At 32.1% G+C, this 11,457-nt stretch overlaps 1 protein-coding gene across 5 annotated transcripts; it reads left to right on the top strand.

Annotated features, from left to right (window-relative positions):
• Window positions 1-25: 25 nt before the first annotated feature.
• On the top strand, window positions 26-11,352 carry LOC127071668 (histone-lysine N-methyltransferase, H3 lysine-79 specific). Of its 5 annotated transcripts, none has more exons than XR_007785181.1 (12): window positions 26-937; window positions 1,679-1,858; window positions 1,929-2,255; window positions 2,351-2,618; window positions 2,702-3,386; window positions 3,453-3,918; window positions 5,241-5,852; window positions 5,951-6,378; window positions 6,439-6,684; window positions 6,850-7,100; window positions 8,049-8,194; window positions 9,567-9,713. XR_007785181.1 is itself a non-coding variant. In XM_051011204.1 (12 exons), exons 1-12 carry the CDS (start codon window positions 860-862, stop codon window positions 10,005-10,007), a joined length of 3,891 nt encoding a protein of 1,296 aa, XP_050867161.1. In that variant the 5' UTR covers window positions 26-859; the 3' UTR covers window positions 10,008-11,352. The 5 variants fall into 5 exon arrangements, 4 of the variants coding, with proteins under 4 accessions (XP_050867161.1, XP_050867160.1, XP_050867162.1 ...); XM_051011204.1 differs by lacking the exon at window positions 8,049-8,194 and adding an exon at window positions 9,901-11,352 and having other exon boundaries at window positions 9,567-9,809; XM_051011203.1 differs by lacking the exon at window positions 8,049-8,194 and having other exon boundaries at window positions 9,567-11,352.
• Window positions 11,353-11,457: the final 105 nt, after the last annotated feature.

Genomic DNA, 11,457 nt, shown 5'->3' with positions numbered 1-11,457 from the left:
GTTTACTCAGCATAAGTGTGTGCTGCTAACATTTTTTTCTTTTCATTTTTATTCATCTATCTCTGTCTCTTTATCCTTCTTTTTTCCCATTCTCTTTGGAGGTGCCTCCTCGTGATCGATCGTCAAGGACATAAGATTGCATAGAACGTGTGCGCGGCTAACCGCCGACATTCATCCTCGTGGCTTTTCCGCACTCGTCGTCTCGTGCTATTAGTGCTGCCGAGTGGTGCTACTTTTGCTAGCAGCGGTAGTAGTGAGTAATGTGTGACGTTGTATAATGTAGTGGTGGGTTTTGATGGTATGGTGCTGCTGCTGCTGCTGCTGCTGCTGCTGCTGCCCCTATAGCAACTGCTGTTGCTAGTGCTGTTGATGAGTGTTTGTGTGGAGGCGCCCGTGTCTCCTCCGTATCCTTTTTCATGTCCTCCGGGGTAGTAGCACCAGTAGAGAGGGGGGGGTTTGCGAGCGTCGTCTACGTGGTGCTGGTGTCCTAGTGCGGGAACAAGCCGATATATCCCCTTCTTCAAGGGGACAACGGCCAACGGCGGCCGTTTTCATTGTTGTTGCGATTACGTCACGCGAACGTGAGCCTCACTTTTTTTCTGAGGTTTCCACCGTCGTTGCCACCGTAGCCGTCGCCGTTGCGTTTTCTTTGCCTGAGGAAGGAAGTAGGAAGTAGAGGTGGAGGAAGGGAATAAAGAGGGAGGAGGTGGGGGAGGAGGCGGAGGCGGAGGCGGAGGAGGGAGAGGAAGAGGAAGAGGAGGACGAAGACGACCAAGAAGACGACATCGACGACGGTGACGCGGACGACAAGAGAAACGAGGAGGACGAGGAAGAAGAGGAAGACGGGTCGCCGCGTAAAATGGAGCTGCGCCTGCACTCACCAGCCGGAGCAGAACCGATCGTTTATCAGTGGCCCCTCACCTCCGGATCAGGATCCGTGAGTGAACGCGCTCTTTCTCCTGAGACACAAAGATACATGTTTGCCACTTCGTCGCATTTCGCATCGGACAATGCGCGCTTTCTGGGATTCGGTTTCCATCCTTTAACGACGATTTTCACAGCTGATTGTATGACTCTCGAGTTACGAACTGTATATTACTTCTTTGCTTACATTATCATAATCCGTTACTCTATGCAAGACGAGTCTTTGAAATCTTTTTTTTTTCGATTGCGCGACCAAGAGATGTCTGTATTTTAATTAACTGGTATCATGATAGATTAGAATTTATTAAAGCTCCAAATTATTATCATATTTTAGCTTAGTTATTCGTAAAAGGAAACATAATATTGTTCTACAGGATGTTGATATCATTTTAACGTTGCATTACTTTAATTGTTATGTATATGACAATTTATAAGTAAGTCAACAAATATAGTTTCAAGCAGAAGCATATATTTACAATCATAAGGAAATTTTTTTAAAGTGTATTTCATAATGATAGGTATCAATGTGAAGTAAAGGGTTTCTGTTTATGACATTTTATAAATCTTGTTTGGTTTTTGGCATTTTTTTCTTTCTTTTCCATTTATGATTACAACATTTAAAATCATCAAGTATTGTCAATTTTCTAATATAAGACCTATTTATTATTTACATCTTTATGTAATGCAGACATCTAGATACTTACAATACTTTGTATCTCAATTAAATTATTTTAACTGTTATTTTGAATTGCAGGATCGCCATGATGGAGCATTAGATGTTGTAGAAACAATGAGATGGGTTTGTGAAGATTTACCTGACTTAAAATTACCATTAGAAAATAATATTCTTTGCGATTATGATACAAGAGATTATGAAAGTATGAAAAATTTGTGTGATAGATTTAATAGAGCTATTGACAGCTTGGTACAACTGGTAAGTATTTAAATTTTACACAATTACAATGTTCTATATAATACATTATCATTTATTTAATTCTTTATAGGAGAAAGGCACCAGTTTACCATCACAAAGATTAAATAAACGTCCAAGTAGAGGTTTACTTCGGCACATACTTCAACAAACATATAATCAAGCTGTAGTTGAGCCTGACAAGTTAAATCAGTATGAACCCTTTTCACCCGAGGTTTATGGAGAAACAAGCTACGAACTAGTATGTCAAATGATCGATCAGATTGATGTGACCGAAGATGATGTTTTTGTCGATTTAGGATCTGGAGTTGGACAAGTAGTTCTTCAAATGGCAGCAGCAACTTTATGTAAGATTTGTATTGGTGTTGAGAGGGCTGATGTACCTTCGAGATATGCACAGGTAGTACGATTTCCCAATTCAGTAAATCCCATTTCTTGAAACAGCTGTAGAGATTAAATTAATTTTAACAATATATCTTAATGATTTGTGTATAGAGTATGGAAATAAATTTTCGAAAATGGTTAAATTGGTATGGAAAAAGATGTGGAGAATATCGTTTGGTGAAAGGTGATTTTCTAGCAGATGAGCATCGCGAGAGCATTACTGGTGCTACAATTGTATTTGTTAATAATTTTGCTTTTGGGCCAACCGTAGACCATCAGTTAAAGGAAAGATTTGCTGATTTACGAGATGGCGCGCGGATAGTATCCTCAAAGTCGTTTTGTCCCCTAAATTTTCGAATAACAGATCGAAATCTTAGCGGTAATTTGTTGCTTCTTTGAATTATACAGATAGTTCGTTTATTTGTGAAAAATATAATATAATTAAATTAATTTTATTCACAGATATTGGTACCATAATGCATGTATCTGAAATGTCACCACTCAAAGGTTCGGTTTCATGGACTGGCAAGCCAGTGTCCTATTATTTGCATGTAATTGATAGAACTAAATTGGAACGCTATTTCCATCGTTTAAAAAATAATAAGCAAGGTGGCTTAGATGAAAACTCTGATTCTGTGATAAATAACACTGCCAGCAATAGTAGTAAGATTTCTAATAGAGGTGAAAGAAGTGACAGAGCCAAAAGAGATCTTTCCAGACAATTAGATAGTCCTAATCATTCAGAACAGCAAGGAACAAATAGCGATTCTGATATGGATGAAAATAATATAAAAAATCGTCGACAATCAACTAAAATTCGTAGAAAACTAAACAGAAAAAGTGCAAATGGTATATCAAGACCTCCTCCTAGAGGAAGACAAAGAGGAAGAGGTGTGAAAAAGTCTAGACCCAAGAAAGCTATAAATATATCTGGACTCGATTTATTACATAGTCAAACATTATTAAGTACATCTCCACAAGCTCTTGGGAAAAAACCACCTCCTGCGCCAGGTTGTGTGGATCAACAACTGTCTTCTTTATCCCTTTCTTTACAATCTCATTCCACCTCTGTGCACGAAGAACTCAGTATACCACCTGCTCCGTCCGCGACTCCATATGCTCTACAAATACTTTTGGATTTATACAGGTATATTCTTTTATTATGATATGTATTTGGTGTATCATAATATACAATATAATTTGTTATTTATAGGGACCAATTCATGCTTATGTTAGAATCTATGAGAACTCCTACCTACAGAGTATCTGTTAATACAGATATAGTAAAGGAGAGGGAAAGAAATTCTAAACTACAGTCAAGAGCAGCACAATTGGAGAAACAAATAAAAGTATTGATTGATGATAGTGTAGCGCTTTTAAAAGCCAGGATGACTGAATTAGGCATAAATGCTACTTCCCCTGGAGATCTTTTAGCAAAAGCTAAAGAAATAGTACTTAGACACAAACAATTACAAGCTAAAGCAAGTAAACTACAAGCTCAAGTAGCATCTATGGAATCTGAACAAACGAGATTAACAGCGCTTAGACACCAAGAATTACAAGAAAAATACAATAGTCACACAAATGGAGTATCTAATGCACCACAACCACTTACTCAAGATTATATATTGAAAGAAATATCTGCTACATTATCGCAACGCAAGAGATTGCATTCACAGGTATACATGTTTTGTACCATTTTCACGTGATCATCTTTTAATACGAGTCACTTAATTCTTTCGCTCTAAAGTATATATACTGTGGATACCTTAAACAATTGATTATCAAAGCGACTAACTCCACTTTTAGAATTATTTAAAATTTTACTATCAAAGTACTTGATTGGCTTTACTTTTTATATTTAAGTAAATTTCTTTAATAATTATGTTCAATGCTACTAAATGACAAAACCTTGTATGGTAGTAGATTAATAAATAATTTACTATTTAATTATTAATTATTATTAACTTTAAATTTTGTTACATTTTATGTTTATGTTTATATTTATGTTTATGTTTATGTTTGTGTATAGAACTTTATCTGTGTTGCGTATTGGAATATATATTTTAAAAGAGATTTAAAAACAATGTATTTAAATTTATCAATTTTCTTTGTTTTCTATTTTGTGGAGTTAATCACTTTGGCAAATGAATGACTGATACGAGAGGGACGATGATAAATTAAAAAATAAATCTCAAATTAAAACGATGTCCTATTAAAAAGTATTTTCCATCTCTTTATGTAAATAATTTGGTAAAATAAAAAATAATTAAATTCAAAAATTTGTAATATGCAAGATAAAAGACGATAGTCAGTACCGATGTTGAATTATGTATCGCACCATGTTTTGAAATTTTTCACACAACATTATTGATTATATTAATTATTTTGTTATTTTTTCATGTTTTTATAATTTTATCATTCTATAATTAAAAATATCATATGTAAGTTAAAAATAAGAATATATTAAAATAAATGTATATATGTTGTTGTAAACTTCATCATAAAATTCGGAGAACAGAAACCGCTATCCTACGTTCTCACCAATTTGTACGTCTGTATATCAGTGTCGAGTGGTCAGCAAAGCATCCCGAAGTACACCGGTAACATTTTTCTTATAAGTGCGCCCGAGCGAAAGGATTGTATTTATCTGCCGACCACGCGAATTGTGTTTAACTATACGCTTCTCATCGTGCATTTTTTGCAAATGACGTGATGTAATATCCTTAAATGGAAGTACTTACAAAACATACAAATAGCTTTAAATAATAAAATATAATCGTTATTTTATATTTCATACAAAATTGTAGACGTAGTCTTGCCAAGTAAATTGGGAGATCTTTTCGATTGATCTCGCAGCAATATATTGAAAAATTGAAACGAAAAAATTTCCCCGTCCGATCGGTGGTATAGCATATTCCGAAATAAGATGACCTTCCTGATTAATTGGCAATATGTTAAGAATTGTTTACCAAATTAGACGTAAATCTTTTTATTCTAGGTGTCTAAACTGGAGCATGAATTGAATGTATTAGAAAGAGCTAGTAATGAAAAACAAGTGGCTGCTATTGCTCAGCAACAAAGAGATGCAATTAACAATAAACATTCTCAAAGTCAGCATCATCAGCAAAATGGGAAAAACGGGTCTGCACGGAAAAATAGAGAAGGACGTTCAAGATCTCAGGAGTGGCCTGATGTCCCAGACATTGGCAAGATACAAGAAAATAATCCTGAAATTTTAGCACAGAAAATTTTAGAAACTGGGAGACAAATAGAAGCTGGTCGAATTCCAAATAGACAAAATTCTAATATTAATAATAATTCTAGAACTAGACTGCCTCAAGCATCTCTTAGTTTTTCTACATCGTCATGTATTTCGTCATCGCAATCACATTTGGGTAATAAAGATATGGCAAACAGAACACAAGAACCACCTAGGGTAGCTAATTTTGAAGATAGATTAAAAAGTATAATTACAAGTGTATTAAACGAAGATCAACAAAATCGTAGTAAACAGCAACAAATGCAGTTACAAGTGCAACTGCATCATTCTGATACAGATAAAAAGCGAGGTGTGTTACCGCAAAATGTTTCTACTCCAGATTATACACAGGTAATTCGAATAATATCACTTCGTATTTGCTATTACGTGAAATGCAACTTTTTTTATATCCGAAATCTCAATACTTAGTAAGAAAATTTTAATTGAAGGTTTCTCCTGCAAAGCTTGCACTTCGACGTCATCTATCTCAAGAACGTCTCTCTTCGCATTTAACTCCATCTGATAGATCGGCAATTGATTCTAGGCAATCTGGTCACGATAATCGTATTATAGCTGGTGGTAGTGGATTGCTTGGAACTAGAACAATTGGTGATCTTGTGAGTGGAGAGATAGAGAGAACATTAGAAATATCTAATCAAACGATAATAAATGCAGCAGTTGACATGAGTGCAATGATGAGGCCAGAAACTGTCTATTCTCCTATTAGCCGACCAGCTAGTGCAGAAGGTGATGCTGGTTTATCAACTCTTGCACATGTTGCTAGCTATGCACCTACATCAGTAACAACTGCTACGTCTACTCCTGCTAGTACTTCCAGATCATCTGTATTATTTACGCCTGTTACACAGCCACAAAGGTAATATTTATATTTAACTAATTTTTGGAGAATATAATTTGTGATGTTACAATGTTACAGATATACACCTGTACAATTACCACGAGCAGATATTAAACCCTATCACGAATCTTATTTTTCTGACAATCCTTCGCAATCGCTTACGCATTCTCATTCTCATTCATCTTCATCTATACATTCATCCCAAACATCTTCAAATGGTGAACTCTTACCAGTAGAAGGACTGGCCGCATCTTTACATGCCCGCATTTTGAATAATCATAATGGCACTAATAAAACTGATCAAGTGCTGCCAATTGCTAGAAGGTACAGTAAAATAATAGCTAACAGATGATGAATGTTTTAGGCTATATATAAGTTTTTTTATAAATGTGTGTGTGTGCGCGCGCGCGTATACATATATACATACATTATAGGTATTACATACACATACACACATATATTTTCTGAAACATGCATTGTGTCTGTTAGATTTCAGCCATATCCTCGATACGCAAATAACAGTAATAGCAACAACAATACTAGTACAAATGGTAGTATGACCACAATTTGCCAGTCACAACCTACAGTATCTGTGAAAACAGAAGCAGTCATATCAACAGTAAGCACAAGTGGTGCTCCTTTAAGTCCTCTCGTAGAACCACATTCCAATACTTCAACTCCTTTGGTTGATGAACCTCAAATGACAACACAAAGACAGCGAAATGGTATTGGTGATGATGGTACGTAAATATTTATTACTATTTATATATTTTTAAATTGATAGAATAAAATGATGATATTGTGCAAAACAAAACTATTAAGTATAAAAGCTAAGCATTTAAAAGTTAAAAGTTAACTTTAACATTTAAAAGTTTGAAAGCTGTTTTGTTATGTACATTCTATCCTGATATATTTGGATATACTTATACTACTTGTATAAATATCATGTTAATTCTTATCAAAGGGATGAGCCTTTAAGTATATATACATAGCTAACACAACACAAATAGAGTATAAAAAATATGATTTGGATTACATTAGTAAAACTATTTGATAATTCCTGAGACATCAGCATGCAATGAATACATGATGTCATTTGGATTATTAATCCATTGAATATATTATACATAAATATCTCATGAATATAATTATGTCTTTATATTTTTAAAAGTATTAAGTTTTTTTATAATAATCACATATTTTAACCATATTTTTGGTACATGATTAGTATTATACTATTGATAATGTTATATAATTAATAAAACATTATTATATATATATAGGGAGGAGTAATTATTAATCGATTAGTAAATTTAATTCATAAAATATTAAATAATTAAAGGGTACTTAATTTCCAAATTATCATTCTGGCATCAAGCTAATGGACTGGAAAACTTTGCTTGTACCTTATATCTTATTATATATTTATGAACTAATAGATATAGCTATAAAAATATTATAAAAACGCTACTGTTAGGTGTTCTTAAATCCTTACTATACAAGACTTTTACTAAACACCCTGCTTTAATCTTTTTAGATGCTGTTGTATTAGTTTCTGCTATGCATCTTTTATTATTTTTTATGCACTAATGGTTTAAAATAATTGTCTATGGTTTACCTTATCTTATGGAGTTGGTACCTGATCTTTATTTATATTTATTTTTGTTGTTGTTTGCTGTATTTGTTAGATGCACTGTAGCTGTTTGTTGGTTAGCTCTGTCACATACTCGATCTCGCTCACATCCCCTGAAGCTTGTTTTATTAGAGATTGAGACACAGATCAAAGGGAGAAATCAAAAAGTATGGCTGCCTGTGGGTTGGTTCGTGGTTGCTGGTGAGTTATCCCACAGGGGTTGTTCAAAATTTCTTGTTGAAATTACAGTTGTTCATTGACATTTTATTATAACATTTTCTCATTTGCTGCACATACGATTAGTATAAGTTTTTCCATATAATAAAAATAATTTTCCTTTTGAAGATATATTTCCATGAAAATAAGCCAAACTCACACATTAAAAAAATCAATTTTTATTATGGCTATTAATATAAATTATATATAAACATTTAAATATAATAATATATAATAAATAAAGGCTAATATATAAACCTTGATTTTGTGAAATTACAATGTGCAAGTACAATTATATAAAAGAGGTATGTAATATCAGACAGAGCATGCTGGCTTGCGATGTGCAGGTTTTATACTATTTATTATATTTAGTGGGTTTCTATGTACCTATTGCACGTATGCATGAAAATAATTTTGATTTCTTGGAATTAGGGTAGTTATATTCTCTTTTGTATATACGAATACTTTCTATTAAATGCGTAAAATAATTTTGACTTTATTCTTATCTTTATTACCTTTTCATATATATATATATATATATATATATATATATATATATATATATATATATATAATATATGAAATATATACATATAATATATATATGAAATATATATATATATATACATATACACACACATACACACATATATATCCTTATAGGGTATATATATCCTTTATTATATATAGCATATAATGTACCATTATTTTATTATGTATTAACAATATGTCAACAATAATAATTTCAAAATATAGCACAATTGTAATGATTGTTAATGTATCACAGATATTATGCTAGAAAGGACAGGTATGCAATACTAACATATTACATCATTGAAAGTTATACATTAATTTTCAATTAACCTGTAATAATATATAAAATGCAAAATCATTCTATAAATGTTTGTAAATTTTATTAAATATAAAATATCCGAAAATGTAATTCATCATATAGAATGTTTTCTATCTTCGTACACATTTTTTTATAACTATCTAAAAAAGTATCACAATTCCTTGTAATTCAAGATTTGTAATTTGTAAAGTTACATCATATCTGTTTCTGAACTTTCCTTTCTAACTCTTATCTGTATAAATTATTAATTTAGATCAAGTACACATGACGTGCGTTAATATTCGATGAATTGTTATTGATATAAAAAGTTACAATGGTTTTATTAAAATTGATTGCAGAAAGAATAAACTGTTTTAAATGTGCAATTTTTATTACCAATATTGCATCAACAGATATGCTGATTACAGCCACAATGGGTTCATGGCTTATTTTTATGAAAATTTTACATCATATTATAATCTATTATATATTTTTTAGTTGTCAAATTAAATTCTTATTTTACAGATGGGGAAGCAGATTGGCAGGATCGTATCAGTTCTGGATTTGATCGTTTAGTTGCATTTGCATCAACAGAATTAGACAAGCGAAGAAGATCCACAGAAGGTGTAAATACAAGTCCTGATAGTGGATTAGGTTCGGATAGTACTGCAACAGGACCACCACCTGTTGTTCCTTCTCCTGATGAAGCATTAGGACCTCCGCGGACACCTTCACCAACTAGTCCCCGTCCTGCAAATCCTAATAATGGTAGTGCAAGCAGTAATTCGTCAGTACCTCTCAAATATCAGAGACAAGTGGATCCTGAACGACATCATTTCAAAAAAAAGTTTTTTCACAGAGATTGGAATAATTCTGGAAGTACCAGTAAATTTCGTCCTAAAGGAAAAGATTGGGACTGGAATCATTCTGGACAGTGGCCTCCAAACGATGAACAAACTTAATTAAATATTTGCTTATAATCAAATATTTCATTGAAGATGGAACGTTTTATAAAGTTTGTCTACAAACATGATTATCTATGTGCCTGTGAAAACAAATTTAATATTTTCTAGCATCATTGACATTAACTTTTCACTGTTATTTTGATTTTTTTGCTACATTTTTGTCAATATCAATTATTAGCAAATTGATTTAGTTTTATTAATTTAAAATAATATACTGCATATGTAAAAATTATTTAACTACAAACTTTACGAAATTATTGGGTTTAATGATTAGTTCATTATTCAAACATATTTACTGTTTATACTGTGTATAAAATCGCTGAGTTAAGCATACATGTGAATACAAATTGTAATTTCTACAGATTTTGTACGAAAATGAAAGAAGTGTATACTTGAATAATGACGAGAATGTAAACAATTATTCTGCTACTACTCAGCGCGCGATGTAATGTATGAACTTTAATATTAGACGAAATTTATTGTAAAGCTTGGTAAATAATTGCCAAACAAACGTGAAAATGTTATACTTCATAAAGGACTGTGTACCTTTATTAGTTATGACATTACACAGTACCTATGAGATTATGCCTTCTAAAAATGTATAGTTCATAGTCTACATCTACAATATGACACAATGTTATTATATATACAGCATACTAGACATGTAAATAATGTGTCATATTTCATAGATGTTTGGACAGATATGAATGACAAAATAAGGCTACCAAACCTTTGTGTGTTCGTAGCAAGTAATGGCTGCAAACTTTATAAGCAGCTGTATCTTCCAATATCTTTTGGAGGACTTTATTCAAGTGTTCACTGTTACTCATAGTGTAAATGACAACAAAAAAGCAACACACGGTCATTTCACTCCAAAATATAATTACTTCCTTTTTGGCACAAATTTACACACAAATTTGTAAAATTGTGCGAATTATCCAAAGAGAGACCACTGCGAACATTAAGAGATTTTCATGCTTTCATTTAAGCATAATTATGATTTAAAAGCAAAATACATCAATTAATACAACACATTTGGAAATGTGAAACTTTGTGTATAAAAAGATTCTTAATTATTATCATGTCAAACAGAAATATGTAAAAATAGCTTTCACTTGAAAAGGAATATGTAAAAAATGAATCGATTTATATGCACGATTGTAATTAATTATGGAATTATTTAATAATCCCTATATATTAGTAAATGTAGTCAATACAATGTAGGCACCTGCTACATTTCGCATGTTACATACACTGCCGAATCTATTAATTAATTTTATTATTGATCATTATTATTTATTGTTTTTATTGGAATATTTTAATACTAAGGTTTTTGTAACAATCAAGCATTCTCTTTTATTCCTACCTTCCATTTAGTCTTTAACTATGTTCGCACTAAGATTATCAAAAATTAAAATTATCATAAACAAATTAAACTTTTATACAAATTT

This window comes from Vespula vulgaris, chromosome 22, assembly GCF_905475345.1.
Source record: "Vespula vulgaris chromosome 22, iyVesVulg1.1, whole genome shotgun sequence".
Taxonomy (NCBI): domain Eukaryota; kingdom Metazoa; phylum Arthropoda; class Insecta; order Hymenoptera; family Vespidae; genus Vespula; species Vespula vulgaris.
Note: the sequence above shows the minus strand (reverse complement) of the source record. Positions and strands in the feature narration are given on the sequence as shown.

Bases quoted from the DNA above. Each gene is read 5' to 3' on its own strand.
- LOC127071668 (XM_051011203.1), top strand. From the start codon at position 860: ATGGAGCTGCGCCTGCACTCACCAGCCGGAGCAGAACCGATCGTTTAT. The intron at 2,619-2,701 runs GTAATTTGTTGC...TTTTATTCACAG, and splicing joins AACAGATCGAAATCTTAGCG to ATATTGGTACCATAATGCAT. The intron at 5,853-5,950 runs GTAATTCGAATA...TTTTAATTGAAG, and splicing joins CTACTCCAGATTATACACAG to GTTTCTCCTGCAAAGCTTGC.